Below are 15694 nucleotides of genomic sequence, written 5' to 3' on the forward strand. Positions count from 1 at the left end.
TATCTAGTGTGTGGTGCTCACGAGGGTCTTTGCTCACTGTGAGCACTGCTCGCCGTGATCACTGCTCACCGTGATCACTGCTCACCGTGAGCAGGTGCATTGGTGAGCCCGTGCATGCTTATGGTCCACCTGCGCTTTTGAGGGTTACACCAGTTCTTCTGGGCAGGCCTGCCGGGACCCGGTGGTCTGGGCGGCCCTTGTACCGCTCAAGTTCGTAACAATTAGCATTAAAGATTGTTGTTTTAGTATTGTGAAACCTGTCAAGCGAAATTGCACTTTTATAATTAAAAAATAAACAACTCTAAAATATCTTATCAACAACTTGGCCAAAATTAATACAACTTTTGGAGTTGCTCTATTAAAGACTTTCTATTCTTCCCCAATTTTCTTAGATTTTTGAAAAATAGTGGTAGTGTTAAACGGGCGTTGCATCTTCTCACTAACAATTTTCCATAGCGTATTCTAATATTCCAGATGTCCCATAATATTTCGCTGTCCCATTAAAAAATTTCCTCCTCTTTTATGAGAGGGGGTTAAGGAAAAGTCACAGGCCGCACCACAACCCCCAAGTATTGGTTGGCCTGAAGAAGAAGAGGAGTAATTTCAAAGGTGCCAATCCTTCAGCTAAATACCCCAAGAACGAAGACTTGGGTGGGGGACAATTTCAAATGGAGACATCACCCTAACCGTTACCACTCTGGTCGTTGGGGGAGAAAGTGAAGCACAAGAAGGGAAGGCTTGACGGACAGCATGTGGAAAAACTTCATGGTATTTAAAAGAAGATACAACACCCTTTTCCGACAGAGCTTATAACAAACAACTTGAAACATGCCGTAACTAGAACCCCAATTGTTTTGAAATATCATCAATCCTTTTAACATCACCCAACTCCAACCCTCATTAACCTTCAACCCTAAACAGTAGCCGTAACCCTCCTTATGCTCCTCCTCGCTCCCTCGCCCGTCATCATGACAGCCCCCTCCATCTCCAGCGCTCTCATAACCTCCGCAAACTCGGCCGGCTCAACCTGCACACCTGCCCCCTCACCCAACCGCCTCGCCACCTCCGAATACCTGACGGCCTGTCCGCCGCTCGTCATCTCATCCAGTAACCGGAGAGCAGCATCCTTCATGTCCGCCTTGCGCTGGCGCTCCGCTGCGCTCGTACCCTCCGTCAGCAAGCTCATGTCGATGCGGCCCTGGCTGTCAGTGGCGGCAGTCTTGAGCGCCGACTTGATGAGGCGCACGGCCTCGCGGACGTCGTCGCGCGTGACGACCTCGGACAAACGCATCTTGGCGTGCGCCTCGGCCAGACGGATCATGGACTCGAGCTGACGAGTGGTGGCCGTGATACGCTTCTCGGCGGCGCGGACGTCCTGGCCCAGCTTGCGCATCTCGACGTAGGCTTCGACGAGCTCGCGGCCGGCTTCGGGGCTGAGGGCCGGGTGGATGTGGGAGCGGGCATAGGAGATGTAGGAAGTTAGGAATTCGACGGGCTTTTTTTAGGAATTGGTTAGCTTGGATCTCATTGTCAAAAGCCAGATAAGGATATAGAGACACAAAACACTTACAAGAATGTCGTTGGCTTGTTGAGCACTCTCGGGCTTGTCTTCGAGATACATGGAGAGCAAATGGCGGGCCAGGCGCTGATCGGTCTTCTCGTCAACACGATCAAGAATGAGGTAGACCAGATCGAAACGGGACAGCAGGGTTGGCGGGAGGTCAATATTTTGCGGCACTGAAAGATCGGGGTTGTATCTACTGCCGATAGGGTTGGCGGACGCCAGGATCGATGTCCGGGCATTGAGAGTGGTGATGATGCCGGCCTTGGCGACGGATACGGTCTGTTGCTCCATGACTTCGTGAAGAACGGAACGGGTTGATTCGTTCATCTTGTCGAACTCGTCGATGCAGCAGACACCGCCGTCGGACAAGACGAGCGCACCAGATTCTAGAACAAGCTGGCGGGACTCAGGGTCACGCGTTACATAGGCTGTGAGACCTACGGCGGAAGAACCTTTGCCACTTGTGTAAACACCTCTTGGGGCGATCCTGTGGACATAGGAGAGAATCTGGGACTTGGAAGTGGAGGGGTCACCACAAAGGAGAACGTTGATGTCTCCGCGGTACTTGGGGCTTCCACCCTTCTCAAACGTCTTGTTCGTGCCTCCGAATAGTTGAAGAAGGATACCCTTCTTCACATCGTCCATCTCGTAGATCGATGGGGCCAAAGATCGGGAGAGGAGATCGTAGATGTCCGGTCGGGCGGCAGTTTCCTTGATCCTCTCCTCCTCGTCGGCAGAGACCTTGCGGACCTCGTCCATGCTCTGACCATTAGCATGGGCTTCCTCTTCCTCGGCGAGGTCAAGGGTTGACGGATCGCTACCCATCCTCTTCCTGTCAACCTTTTGAACATGGACGACGTCAACATATGTCTTGTGCACACTCTTGACCGTCCTCATGCGCGGGTTAACACGGACGGGGGTGACCTTGAAGATACCAGTGAGCTCAACTCTGTCACCTGCCTTGCAGAAGTCGACAAGCTCGTTATAGACGCAAACGGATACTGAGTGGGGTGTCTGACCAGCAGGCACATTATCCGGAGTTTCTTGCAGCTTGATAACTTGCTTGTCCTCGAACGCACATCTGTTGTGGACGATTTGCATCGAGTTCTTGGAGGCGCAGCGAGCCCGAGGACACTCTGTAGGCTCACGGATCTTGCCACGATCCAACTGAACGGTTATGGAGTGACCGCAAACACTGCACTTGAAGAATGCATCCTTCATGTCCGGGATAACAGGCGTGGTTCTGATGACAAGACCCTTGATGGACACAAGCTTGTCCATGTCGGATGGGTTCAGATCACGAAGATTGGTAATCTTGTCAAGACCCCACGGGCGAACCACATACGCCATTTGGCTGACTTGATCCTCAATGGTAGGCTCCGCTGTTTGAGCAGGCCGCGGGGTGGCTGGTTCCTCACTCCTTTCGGAGCTTGGGAAGTTCATCTCGGAGCTCTGGGAGGCACCTGGGGCGGGCCTAGAGTTCTGAGATGCTCTTTGGCTGGCCATTTCTTTTTGCGCCAGCTCCATCATACAATCGTGTACGCACTGATCCATGACCGGGATGATTTCGGTAGGATAGTGTTGGACTTGGTGCCAGAGTTTCAGGGTGCGTGGGTAGGACTTGAGGTCGCGGAGGTCCAGATACAGCTTGTTGGTACCAAGCAGCAGCATATTCTCCAGTGCCTCCCAATATGGCTTCGCATCCGCATCCGGATGGCCAATAGTCTCGGCCTCGTCCGCGCCATCAGCCCACATTCGGTATTTCCTGGTGAAGTTCCTAAGGAAGTCCTTGAACGCGGAAAACGAATCATCGAGAGAGATGGTTGTACCCCAAACAAGACCTTGGCTTTGTCCGCCAAGGGCATCTGCCTCAGAGGTATTGGGGTTGTTGGTGACGAAAGAGTTGGCATCGGAGCCAGGGGCATCGCGGATCACACGACCGGCGTCGTCGAGAATAATTCGGCGGGGAATTTGGGCGGGAGTTCGGAGAGGGTCACCGTTGATGTCGCCTCGACGGGATCTACCGGTGACGGATCTTTGCGAGCTGACGAAGAGCTGACTGCTTTCGCTACGAAGATCGGACTGTTGGGTGAGGTGACGGCCTGGGCTAGAACTGGACGCATAGCGGATGGGGGACGAATCTATAAAGTGTGGTCAGCATCGGAGTGAGCTCACAGTGGCTTGATGGTAGCCATACCTCCAATCAACTGGCTCCGTCCGTTTGCGCGAGGAGTTCGGTCGGCATCGCTCTGGGTCTCTGTCTGCTGGCGCAAAGGCGAGCTCGGCGCATTGCCTTGGTGGGCAGTGCTCTGGGTATTGCTCATCTGCCTCAAGGGCGAGGATACCGGGTTGGCGCCATTGGCGGGCGAGGAGGACTCGTAGAATAAGGGACTGGAGGCGAGTTGCGATGCGCGGGTCTGGCGAGGAGTTGCGCTCGAAGGGCCAGCCTGCGAGCTGCGAGTGGCGCGGGGAGTCGCTGATTGAGAGCTTCTCGTTGATCTGCGCTTTGCTGGAGAAGACATTTTGCAGCTCTGTCTTTTGGTGGTCTGGTTCAGATATGACAGAAACCGGGAGTAAACCAAAGAAGAGACAGAAGCACAAGTTGGGATGGAGACGATGGAGTGTTGTTGTGGCTCCCAATCCCTCTGTATTGCAAGGTGGTTGGCAGGACGGCAGCGTGTTCAGGGCGAAGGTGGATCACGTTCCTGTCTCGTACTTAGAGGGGAAGCGAAAAAAGACAGTCGCGACACACGCGTCTCCCATTAGAGGCACTTTACACGGCCGTGGCTGCAGGGGTGTGGTTGCGTTAGCCCATTAAAATCCCTGTCAATCCCAAAGCAGACGAGGCCAGCTTTTGGGTTCGAACTGTCAGGTACGTACCGCGCAGTGGGGCCTTTGGAAAGCTCGCTCTGGATTCAAGCCACATCACAGGGACCGCTTCACCCCACAACACCCACGGCAACGATACCGCCTTGTCATTGTTAGTACTACCCAGCAACTCTGGAGTCTAAGCTACCACTACTTACTATTTACCTACCCACTTGCGCCCATCGAAGTTCGAGTTGCCCCTCGCCGTCGACCTTCTCCAACCGATACCAGTCTCGAGACGACAATTGTTCAAGGAACAAGAACCCCCCAGATAATCAGCCAAGATGTCGCCAGGAATGTCGCTGTATAGCGTCAACGCTATAGGTACAATAGGCCACCGTGCTGCTCCCGGGTCGCGGCTCATACGCGCCATGTCGAGCAATGTTGACAATTGAGTTCCAACAGTAATCCTCTCCAGCGATGACGGTTCCCGGATATTCTCCAAGTACTACACTCCTCCTCACGCCGGCGCTGGCGCACCAGGATCAGGAGTAGCCGCTGGGCTCGGTATGCGATAGACGCTCCTTTACCCCCTTTTCAGGTGTCGCATGTTTTCATGAGGCTGACCAGATCGAACCTCGTACACAACAGCTACCTCAGGCGCTTCTCAGAACCCCTATCCCGACAAGACTTCTCAGATCCGTTTTGAGAAGGGCCTCCTTCAGAAGACAGCAAAGCAGGCCGGCGATATCCTCCTTTACGACAACAAGGTGGTGCTCTACAAGATGGAGTCGGATGTCGCTATCTACGTTGTTGGCAGCGCGGACGAAAACGAGGTTCTGCTCTACAACGTACTTTTGGCGCTTAGAGACAGCTTGCATTTGCTCTTCAAGTAAGTACCTCTGTCAATACCTATAAAGATGTTGGTTGTGAGACATGGTTGGCTAACTACGGGCTTTCTACACAGGCAATCGATCGACAAGCGCACGATAGTCGAAAACTACGATCTGGTATCCCTCGCCATTGACGAAATCGTGGATGACGGCGTTGTTCTCGAGACAGACCCTACGATTATCATTCAACGATGCAGCAAGGCACCACCTCAGGATGTCAACCTCAGCCGCCTTGATCCTTTCACTGAGCAGGGCGTCAACAACTTGGCACAACTAGGCAAGGCCAAGCTTACCGACTGGCTTCGTCAGGGTCTCTAAGGGGATGTGTTGGTGGGTAATGACAATGGAAAGAGTGTGGTGGTTGGGCGCAACCTAAGTGAAGTTGGCGTATAGGTTCGTTGAAGAATTCTAGGGCCTTTTCGTTGGCGAGGCCTCCTTATAGCAGAGTAATGGCCACACACATGAAGCAAAAGACACAGAAGGCCAACAAATGATGGGTTAGCAGAAAACAGGAGTTATAGTTCTTTTCTTGCGATCTATAGGGGTTGACCCCGTCTATATTCTAATATCGGAAGCTGCTTTCCTCAGCCTGTTCATGACCGCCGCCGCGATATCGTCTCCATCACTCACACCCTCCACGAATATTACATCCGCGCCGCGCCTGTCCAGCTCTCGGAGGGCAGCAAAAAGGCCATGCGCCACTCTCTTGACATCATCGCCCAAGTCAATCTCTAGCAGCCTCGCCAATACCGTGGTATCGTCCTCATCCAGCCATTGTCCTTCCCTGACAACGAACCCAATCTCAGCCATGTCCCCGCTGTCCTTCGCGGCGGCAGCACCGTCAAGCCCTTGACTCCTCAACCCCCCAGCAACAGGCCACCTTCCCGTCCTAATAACCGCCACACTCTTCACCTCCTTCTTCCCCACAGCCTCAACAGCCTCCCTCACATCCGCCCCCGGCACCTCCCCCCTCCCTCCCTCCACCTCATACAACACCACCCTCGCCTTCGGGCTATAATGCTTATACTTCATCCCCGGCGCCCTCGGCGCCGTCTTCGACCCGACCTCCGCCTGGTCTTTATACGCCTTCTCCACCCCCTCCCAGCCCGGGACAGACCTAATCTCCTCCAAACTGACGCCGCCCGGTCTCAGCACCACCGGCGGCGAGCAAAGCCCATCCACAACCGTGCTCTCCACACCTACGCTGCATGACCCGCCGTCCAAGATCAGCTCGATGCGACCGGCCAAGTCGTCCAGCACGTGCTGCGCGGCGGTGGGACTGGGCTTGGTGCTGGCGTTTGCCGAAGGCGCGGCCAGAGGGGCGTTGGCGAGCTTGATCAGCGACCGAGCAAGCGCGGAGGCGGGCATGCGGCAGCCGAAGGTGGGCAGGCCGGCGGTTACTTCCGGCGCCAGAAGAGAGGGAGAGGGGTTGGGTAGGAGGATGGTGAGTGGGCCGGGCCAGAAGCGGGTTATGAGGGGGTGGTAGATTTCTGGGATCGGGTCTTTCTCTTCTTCCTGGTTCTGACCTGAAGAAGAGGAAGAAGAGGAAGGAGAGGAGATGAGTGATCGTAACATGCTTAAATCGCAGACGTGCACGATCAAAGGGTTGTCGCTTGGTCGACCTTTGGCGGCGTAGATGCCCTTGACGGCCGCGCTGCGGGTGGCGTCGGCGCCCAAGCCGTAGACGGTTTCCGTGGGGAAGGCGACGGGGATGTCGGTGGTGCGAAGGTGGTGGGCTGCTTCGCGAAGGGGAGATAGGATGTCGTTGTCGTTTTCTGATGATGATGATGATGATGGAGTTGGGACCTCCCATGTGTTGAGGTTGCTGGTTTCATTTTTGTTGTCTGAGTCCTTCCAATGCCCGAGTGCTTGGATGTTGCTGGCGTCCACCTTTACTTTGAGAATCCGGGTTTCCATTGTCGAAGTTGTCGTAGCTGGTGCCATTAATGGCACTGCCGTAGGGTTTGATTTGGTTTGTAGACTTGTGGTGATGTTGTGTCGTTGGAGGATTGGGGTGAGATGTGGGAGATGCGATCGTCTGAGTCGGGCAGTGAGGGTTTTGATATTGGCGCAAATAGGTCCCCTCATTCGGGGAATTCGTTGATTTCGAGTTTCGAGAAAAAAATAAAGTGTTTGTCAATTAACTCATAGACTTTGAGAAAAAGATATCATGTAAAGAATTGGTTGTAGTGGTTATCAAAAGTTGAAGTTGTGGTGTTCAAGCTCAGGGTTTTGAGTCACTGTGGAGAAAATTTCTTTTTTATCTCAACTTTAACCCAACAACGTCTTACACCCATTCAAGGCTGCCCATCTGACAACCACCACCACAACCCAAATTCAGTCACATTCATTGTTGGCTGTGAATGGCCTTTTCAAATTTGATTCATTTTCGCTGCAATCCATCTGTCAATACGAATTACAATTCATATACTTGTATACCGCTGAGCGCTTATCAAGTTATCTGTACCTGACCCTAGATCCATGCTACACCATACCCCCCTGAACTCTCCATGCACACACCAAATACACATGTCAATTAATTACTCCAGTGCGGTTTTGATACGAAACCTAATCCCCTTATAACACTCATACTCCCCTCACACACTCGTATTCACCTCGCTCCCCCTCCTCCCTTGCCTCACCGGAAGCGTATTCACATGCGCATTCGCAAACCCCAGATGCTCCGAGAAGCTAGCCAGCAACCTCATCACATCATCCCTCACCTCCTCTCGATTCGCCATTCCCTGCATCACTCTGACTCTCGGCGGCTCTGGGACCTGGGGCATGTGCATCATATCTGTTGAACCCTGACTATTGCTGTGGTCATGACCACGACCATGACCATGACCCTGCTGCATCTGGTGACCATGGTGCCCGCCGCTACCATGGCTGCCCACTCCATTATTCCCGTTCATGCTCCCGCCCATGCCGTACCCACGAGGCGGATGATGCGAATTGTCCGGATCGGGCCGCATGCCGCTCGGCCGTCGCCGACTGCGGTTGCGCTCACTGCTGCCCATCGCCATCGGGTCCATGCTGCCGCCTAGGTAGTCCGACTCGGCGTACTCGCCCGCTGAATAGCCGCCCACGTCGTCGTCGGTGGCGTAGCTGTAGCTGTCTGCGTGTGAGTGGGCGCGACTGTGCGTACGGCTGCCAATGCTACTGCCGCCTATACTGCCGTTTCCGACGCTACCTCCGCCGTTAACGGAGGAAGCGTAGTCCGGCGTGCCGCGACCGTTGGTCCCGATGAATTGCTCCTCTGATGGCGCCTGAGCAACCCGGGCATAATCGCTGTCGTCCGATACGTAGATGGATGGTTCACGGACCGATGATGATCGCACAGCGGGCAACGGCTGGTAGAGTGAAGCGTGCCGCTCGAGGTCGAACGGGTTTGCGCCACCTATCTCTGAACCACTGACGGAAGCGGCGTCTGAGTTTGCTGTGGACGGTCGCGTGTACTCTCGATTGTTGAAGTTGTTGTTGAAATTGTTGTTGAAGTTATTGCTGAAATCGTTTGTTGGCTCAGGTAAACTTTCGTCGAGATCAATAAGACTCCCAACTGAAACGCGATTGTCGACCGGAGGCTTGGGTGGCATGGAATCATAGCCCGTCGATTGGAAGCCTAGCGGGTCTGTTGGGTGGTGTATGAGAGGTGGTCGAACAAAGTTGTTGTCATTCTGGCTGTTGTCGTTAGAGCGCTCTTCAGTCATGGTCCATGGAAAGCGTGACATCTCCGGATGGGCAGAAGCCGGCGGAGCAGCCATTGACGGAAACTTCCAGTCCTGAGTACGGCGGTTGATGTTCATTGGCATATCTGCCGGGTCGCTGAGAGGCGGTCTGCTGAAGTCCGGCGGGGGGTTCGGGTCGAATGCTGCGTAGTCTATCGAACCACGGGGACCAGCCTTAATAGTCTCCATGTCAACAAACTGAGACAAGTCATTCCCATCAAAGGACGCATCCAAATCTATGAGCGATTCTCGTAGTGCCGCCTGTGAGCTCGGCTCATATTGTTGTCGAAATTGGAGATCTGAATCCTTCGGTGTATCGGATGCTCCTAGTGTTGTTTCTGGTGTGGCCGTTGGAGGAGGAGGCCCCAGACCGTAATAGGCACGCGAGTTCTCATCGTATCCGGAGATCGTATTGGGATCAAACAGCTTTTCCAGAGGTGCCTTGAGAGCTAGTAGTTTGGGAGGAGGTGGTCGCCTCCTCCCTTTGGGCTTGGGCCGCCGCGTCTGCTCTTCCTCAAACTCGAAGTCGACATTGTGCCCATAAACATCATAGACAGCTTGGGCATCGCTGTCCATGGCCATTCGGTCAAAGTCGACCGTTGTGCTAAAGTTCCACTCATCATTGGAGAGAGCGGTTGAAGCATAATCGGACGGGCCTTGAGCACCAACCGGGGCAAACAGCGATTTTCTGATACCCCCCTGCGCCTCCCAGACCTTATAACCTCGTACAAGGTTGGAAAGAGATGCCGATGGGTATTCAGCGGCCGTGTTGAATATGTAAGGGTGCCGTTGGACCTGTTCGATCGTCGGTCGTTTAGCGGGATCCTCCACCAGACAGAAAGCCACCAAGTCCTTGAGATTGTCTGAGTACTGGTCTCCCTCTAAACGAGGCGCGTGGGACTTGATATAATTGCCAAGCTGGGGGATGTTAAACCCCGACATGACGTTGGGAGGAAGTCCAGAGGCAATCTCGTATACCATAGATCCAAACGCCCAGATGTCAACCGGTGTGCTGTAGGACGGTGTAGGTTCGAAGAGTTCTGGTGCCATCCAGTGAGGTGTCCCGATAAACGTCGACCGTTTGTCGAACTTGGTCTCAACGATGCCAGCCACACCAAAATCACAGAGCTGTACGGCGCCGGTCTCCGTCACAAGTACGTTGGCGCACTTGATGTCACGGTGGATGATTCCTTCTTTGTGTACCCAGAATATGGCCTCTGCGACTTCTCGTAGGATGGGAATGATCCACTTCTCCTGCAAGCCCCCGGGCGCGGTAGGCTTCATCAGAGTAGCCACGCTCCCGCCAGCACAGTACTCGGTGATCAGCCACATGGACTGTCCAACGGGAAGTACATCGAGAATGAGATTGATGTTCTTTGCGCCGCTGTTACTGAGTAACTTGAGGGCACTGGTCTCCTTCATAAACTCGCTGTACGTGTCCGCCAGCCTGGGATTTTCCCTGTCGCTCTCTTCGATGTCGATAATCTTGACAGCCACAACAGCACTGGACTTGTTATCCGTCGCCTTGTAGACGCGACCAAAGCTGCCTTTGCCGATGAGCTCCTCCAGCTGATATGGGGGTGCCTCTTTCCCCGATTTGTTGCATTCTTCCGCAACCACAGCCTGCATCTTCTTGGCATCCTCGATGGCCTTTTTCTTTGTGGTGGTCAGAAAATCTGACCCGTACACCGATAGCGTCGCCATGATTGCTGACCGTCCCTAAAAAGGGGACCGGAGAAAACTGCTGGCAATAAAGTACCGGTGATTGTGTGAAGCCTCGGTATTCCTCCCGTTACTCTACCAGCGAGTCGGTCCAGATATGGGACAGGCTTCTGGCCCCAAGCGGTGTGACGGCGACCTAAGTGTGTCGAAGAAAACGACACCTCAGCCGTGCAGCGTTACTCTGGCGCTTTCTGTGGATGTAAATGAGATGAGTGCGTTTATGAGCCCTAGACCACGAGTGAATTCAAAACACGCTCTGCGGAAGCTGGGTATCAAACCTATGAACAAGTCAGTCCCATGGTAGCTCAAGATTTCCAAGACAGTGAGTGACCGGACAAAAGCAAGACGCTAGAAAGTTATAAGGACAATGGATGAGATAAGCCCAGTCGGATGGTCTCTGACAAGCATCAGTGTCCCTGATCTTCTCAGCTGTGAGGCAGTCGGGTGTTTTCATGTATGCATGTCCCTGGAGTGATGAGTCTAGAGACGAAGGTAGGGGTACAACTGATATTCAATGTCCATCAGGGGTGGCACCCTTGACGAGACGGATGAGAGGGAAGGGCAAGGTCGATGCTTGCCAAAGACGAGGACTTCATCTTTATCGCTCCGATTTGGAAAGAAGAGCAGCATGTACTCACATAAAAAATCGATGCTAAGAGTATCGCGGTATGTTCGGCTCCTGCTGCCGATGAATATTCCCGGTTGTTGACGATGAGATTGTGAAGAGAAACAACCTGTGTGAGGTTCGGAACTTGCCCGAGTCAGGGTCACCTAAGTCCGCGTTGTTCGGCTCCTGGCGCTGCCAGGGGCAAAGTATAAACTTGGCAACAGAACTTAACCGCAAAGGTCACACCACAGCCCAACCTTCAGGGTCCTGACAGGGCCAAACGAAAGATCCAGTTCCGACTTTCATCCAACTAAAGACCAAAGGTGTATCATTCGCCTCGACGCGATGGCTGGTTCATCAACGGAGCACGGATTGATGGATGAAGGAGAGCGACTCCTAGTTGTCAGTGCGCGTCCACACCGCTGGCTGACAGTGTGCCCGTCCCAACTGTTGGTTGTCGTTGTTTCCACCCGCAATTTGAGGGTTGACAGCGGATAGAAATCAGGGGACGGAGCCGAAACTCACGATGTGCTAAAGCGGCCCCAGAAGGGATTCCCGTCTTAAGCGATATCAACCAATGAGATCATCAGGACGCATGTCACCACGTGGATGAGGCTCCACTTATGGAGGATGTTTGAGGTCCTTCAGCGGGATTGCGGGAGTTCAGCAGTGCCAGGTCTCAAATCCAGCCCTGTGGCGGGCTTTGACATTGTAAGTAAAAAACCACAACAAATACATTCGTTCAAAGTTCATCAAATTCATGGTCTCATGGTGATAGCTTGAGGTCAAACCCGAAAAGAAAACGATATCCCGGATCCATTCGACCAGGCCAAGTCTTCAAGCTAGATCCACCCCGCCTGAACCCGCCAGCCTCTTCACCATCTTCCCATGAATTCCTTCCCAAGCACCTTCACATTGCCCTTTGGCAATTCCAATCAACAACCTCGAGCAACTGATCTCTACATTTTCCACAATCTCCAAGCCCCCATCTTTCCCTTCTTTGATCTCCCACACGGTCTCCATAACCATTGAAAGTGGGCTCCTGATTCGAACAAAGAGGCCAGTATCGAGCTTCGCAAACTCATATGTACTGACAACGTTGCTGTCCCACAGTCCGGCGGGCAGCGTATGGATAACATCGGTGACCTTGTAGGACTTTGTCTCGCCTAGCACTCGTGGCTGCACAGCGGCTGGAACGGTTGGCGACGTACTGGGGGTAAGAGGCTCGCATTTGGCAAGATGCGGGTCGCACGAGAGAAGGAACTCGTGGTCTTGTAGCAGTTTTATCGCCTGTTCCCGGGTGGTCTTTGGTGGGAGGGGAGACTTGTGTAAGAGTTGCGCTTTGGTGGAGAGAACTAGGTACCGTGGTCTTTCTGTTAGTTAATGTGGTCATCTGAGGTGAGCTAACAAGCCTTGGGATTCACTGGTACTAACAGGACATTTTGTAACCTTGTCGATCCGGAAGCTTTAGAAATTGACCCTTGTTATGGACGTTGGAATTCACGATGGATGGCGTGGTCAAACTTGGTTAAAAGTTCACACGGAGGCGAGAAGCAAATAGACAACTTGGTTGATGTATTGAGAGTTGTTAAACGCTTCTGCTCCCTTGTTCAGGAGTGACGCTTGACCTCACATATAGTAACAGAGATTGGTAGAGGTTGCTCGGTCCCTCCAAGGTCTGGTAGTTTTCGAATTCTAAACAGCTAAAGACGCCTCTCGGCAACAGATTCCAATCTTGAAACGACCGAGCTGAAACGGCGAATCGCAACGGTTCCATTCGATTTAAGCGCCCGAAGTCTGTTTACAGTTATCACAATGCTTTCAAAGAAGAAGGAAAAGAGGTTCACAACATATATAGTCCAGCACATAACACGAGCACGTTACGTAGATAGCTCAATTATTTCCAAATCCTCAAGAGCAAATACAGTCTGAAAAAGATATGAGTTTCTTAACGAGGGATTCAAGGTACATGGAAGCATTCTCAGGAGCATTGTACAGGTGTACTTGTACTAGTGAGGGGGCTTCTTTGCCAGAGCTTAAAGAAATGGTTACCGGGGACGGTTATTACAGTCAGGGGAAGTAGCGCTCCTAAAATATTGTTAGTATCATCTTGCAAGGGCAGCGTAGTGATTAACAACAGGGATGGGGCTGTACTTTAGGGAGCTTACGGGGTTAGGGTTCGCTCCCAATGTAGAAGGGAGCTTGGGCCAGTCGGTCGCGCAAGCGATGCGATGATGTCGCATGGGAAATCGGATTGGCGCGACTTTCTCCATGAACCTTGAAGACCAATCCCAAAAGAATAATCAGGTCATACCTAATTCCAGGATTCCAGCACCATCACAAGTGCCGTAACTACCATGGAAGCAGTAGTAAGGAGAAAGGCAGCTGCTTATGTCTGTAGGAGTTGCACCCGGCAGTTCCAACGACAACTTCGACGAAACTACTCGAACTCTGCCCCACGACCTGATATCTATGATGTGGTATGTGTTGGTGGAGGACCGGCTGGTCTAAGTCTCTTGACTGCGCTGCGTAAGTCTTCAAGCTGTGTACTGACCTCATACCTGATCAATTGCTTACTTTTAGGTCTATAGGCGCCAATCCCGTTACTTCCCACCTCCGAGTGGCCCTAGTCGAAGCCCAGGATCTCTCCAAAGTCAAGTCATGGAAGCTACCACCCAACAAATACTCGAACCGGTGCAGCTCTCTCACGCCTACATCCGCCCTTTTCCTCGATCAGATTGGCGCCTGGGAACATCTTGATCAAACCAGAGTCCAACCGTACCACGAAATGCAAGTTTGGGATGGCGTCACGGATGCTCGGATCGAATTCGACTGGGCCCCCGGCTCGGCTCCGGTAGAAGGCACCACGATTGCTTACATGAACGAGAACCTCAACCTCACATCCGGCCTCCTGAAGCGACTGGAGCAGCTCGGCGGCGTATCGGTATTCGAGGGCGCCAAGGTTGAAAATATCACATTTGGCGAGGAGACGGAGGACCTGGACCTTAGCCAATGGCCGGTCGTACACATTTCTGGAGGCAAGCAGCTTACTGCTCGCCTCTTGGTCGGAGCCGATGGAGCAAACAGCCCAGTTCGTGCCTTCGCTGGTATCGATGCGAAGGGTTGGGACTACGACAGACACGGCGTGGTGGCCACGCTAGAGATGGAGGGCGAAGGCTGGGGCGGAGAGCACACCAAGATTGCCTACCAGAGATTCCTTCCCACTGGTCCAGTTGCCATGCTTCCCATGCCCGGAAACATTGCAACACTTGTCTGGTCTACAACGCCCGAGAATGCCTCATTACTCAAGCGTCTCCCGCCCAAGGATTTTGTTGCTATGGTGAACGCAGCATTCCGTCTGAGCACAGTGGATCTGGCCTTCATGCACACCCAAGGGGCGGATCAAGACGATGAGTATTCGTGGAGGTTACAACACACACCTTTCAACTCCCGGGCGGTTCCACAGACGGTCGTTGGAGTCCAAGAAGGCACGGTTGCCTCGTTCCCGTTGAAGATGCGCCATGCTGACACCTACATCGGAGAGCGTGTTGCTTTGGTCGGCGATGCCGCTCATACAATTCACCCCCTGGCAGGTCAGGGCCTCAATCAGGGCCAGGGCGATGTGCAAAGCCTGGCCAAGACGATCGAGTTCGCCGTTACCCATGGACAGGATATCGGAAGTATCATGTCACTCGAGTCTTATGTATCGGAACGATACACAGCAAACCATGTGCTCCTTGGGGTCGTTGATAAGCTTCATAAGCTTTACTCTGCCGAGAGCGGCCCGTTAGTCCCCCTGAGATCACTCGGTCTGAATGCCGTCAATGCTCTTGGGCCGTTGAAGAGCTTCTTCATGAAGCAGGCTGCGGGAAGCGGCACCAAGATCTTCTGAGACCCGCGCCTCCATTTCCGGGCAGGATGGGCAGCTTTCGGAGTAATGTATATTTACTTGTACCAACTTTAGCCATGTGTCATGTATCACCATACCCCCGTGCGAGTTTGCTTCTAGGGAACAACTCAACCGCTCTTCCGCGATATCATTGGTAAAGCGGAGCCTCAAAGACCCCTCAATAACGCTGCGAGACGGACCTGTCCGATGTTCAAATCGTGACTCCCGTCTGTGACAAACACTGCCGATGGATCTAGACGACCTCTTGAACCACATCGGATCACAAGATGCCCCTTACGCGATCTCCCCAAGCTTCGGTCCGATCTCCTTGGACTCACACCGAGGCAACTGAACTAGGCTTCAGCGGCTGGTTTACTCTACCTTGTGATTCCACATCATTATTTCCAAGGCTAGGCCCTCTGGTTCATTGGATTCACCCTTGTATCGTTTCTTTCTGCCGCTCCAATTTTTACAGTCTGCCCT

General features: G+C 53.1%; 6 protein-coding genes across 6 annotated transcripts; 2 read left to right on the plus strand and 4 right to left on the minus strand.

Annotated features, from left to right (window-relative positions):
• Nucleotides 1-606: 606 nt before the first annotated feature.
• On the minus strand, nucleotides 607-4086 carry SMAC4_05830 (uncharacterized protein; the record flags this gene model as incomplete). The annotated part of the gene is made up of 3 exons (XM_003346245.2): nucleotides 607-1495; nucleotides 1571-3705; nucleotides 3762-4086. 3 exons carry the CDS (start codon nucleotides 4084-4086, stop codon nucleotides 914-916), a joined length of 3042 nt encoding a protein of 1013 aa, XP_003346293.1. The 3' UTR covers nucleotides 607-913.
• Nucleotides 4087-4509: 423 nt separating this feature from the next.
• On the plus strand, nucleotides 4510-5802 carry SMAC4_05829 (uncharacterized protein). The gene is made up of 4 exons (XM_003346244.2): nucleotides 4510-4756; nucleotides 4838-4939; nucleotides 5024-5264; nucleotides 5340-5802. The coding sequence occupies exons 1-4, from the start codon at nucleotides 4717-4719 to the stop codon at nucleotides 5581-5583; spliced, it is 627 nt and encodes a 208-aa protein (XP_003346292.1). The 5' UTR covers nucleotides 4510-4716; the 3' UTR covers nucleotides 5584-5802.
• Nucleotides 5803-5820: 18 nt separating this feature from the next.
• On the minus strand, nucleotides 5821-7353 carry SMAC4_05828 (uncharacterized protein; the record flags this gene model as incomplete). The annotated part of the gene is made up of 1 exon (XM_003346243.2): nucleotides 5821-7353. One exon carries the CDS (start codon nucleotides 7351-7353, stop codon nucleotides 5821-5823), a length of 1533 nt encoding a protein of 510 aa, XP_003346291.2.
• Nucleotides 7354-7657: 304 nt separating this feature from the next.
• On the minus strand, nucleotides 7658-11822 carry SMAC4_05827 (uncharacterized protein). The gene is made up of 2 exons (XM_066090353.1): nucleotides 11354-11822; nucleotides 7658-10993 (listed from the first exon to the last, which is right to left on the minus strand). The coding sequence occupies exon 2, from the start codon at nucleotides 10695-10697 to the stop codon at nucleotides 7863-7865; it is 2835 nt and encodes a 944-aa protein (XP_065945575.1). The 5' UTR covers nucleotides 10698-10993; nucleotides 11354-11822; the 3' UTR covers nucleotides 7658-7862.
• Nucleotides 11823-12024: 202 nt separating this feature from the next.
• Nucleotides 12025-13063, minus strand: SMAC4_12871 (uncharacterized protein). The gene is made up of 2 exons (XM_066091124.1): nucleotides 12757-13063; nucleotides 12025-12677 (listed from the first exon to the last, which is right to left on the minus strand). Exons 1-2 carry the CDS (start codon nucleotides 12761-12763, stop codon nucleotides 12160-12162), a joined length of 525 nt encoding a protein of 174 aa, XP_065945576.1. The 5' UTR covers nucleotides 12764-13063; the 3' UTR covers nucleotides 12025-12159.
• Nucleotides 13064-13605: 542 nt separating this feature from the next.
• On the plus strand, nucleotides 13606-15520 carry SMAC4_05826 (uncharacterized protein). Its single transcript, XM_003346241.2, has 2 exons — nucleotides 13606-13851; nucleotides 13914-15520. The coding sequence occupies exons 1-2, from the start codon at nucleotides 13680-13682 to the stop codon at nucleotides 15212-15214; spliced, it is 1473 nt and encodes a 490-aa protein (XP_003346289.1). The 5' UTR covers nucleotides 13606-13679; the 3' UTR covers nucleotides 15215-15520.
• Nucleotides 15521-15694: the final 174 nt, after the last annotated feature.

This window comes from Sordaria macrospora, chromosome 1 (assembly GCF_033870435.1).
Source record: "Sordaria macrospora chromosome 1, complete sequence".
Classification (NCBI taxonomy): domain Eukaryota; kingdom Fungi; phylum Ascomycota; class Sordariomycetes; order Sordariales; family Sordariaceae; genus Sordaria; species Sordaria macrospora.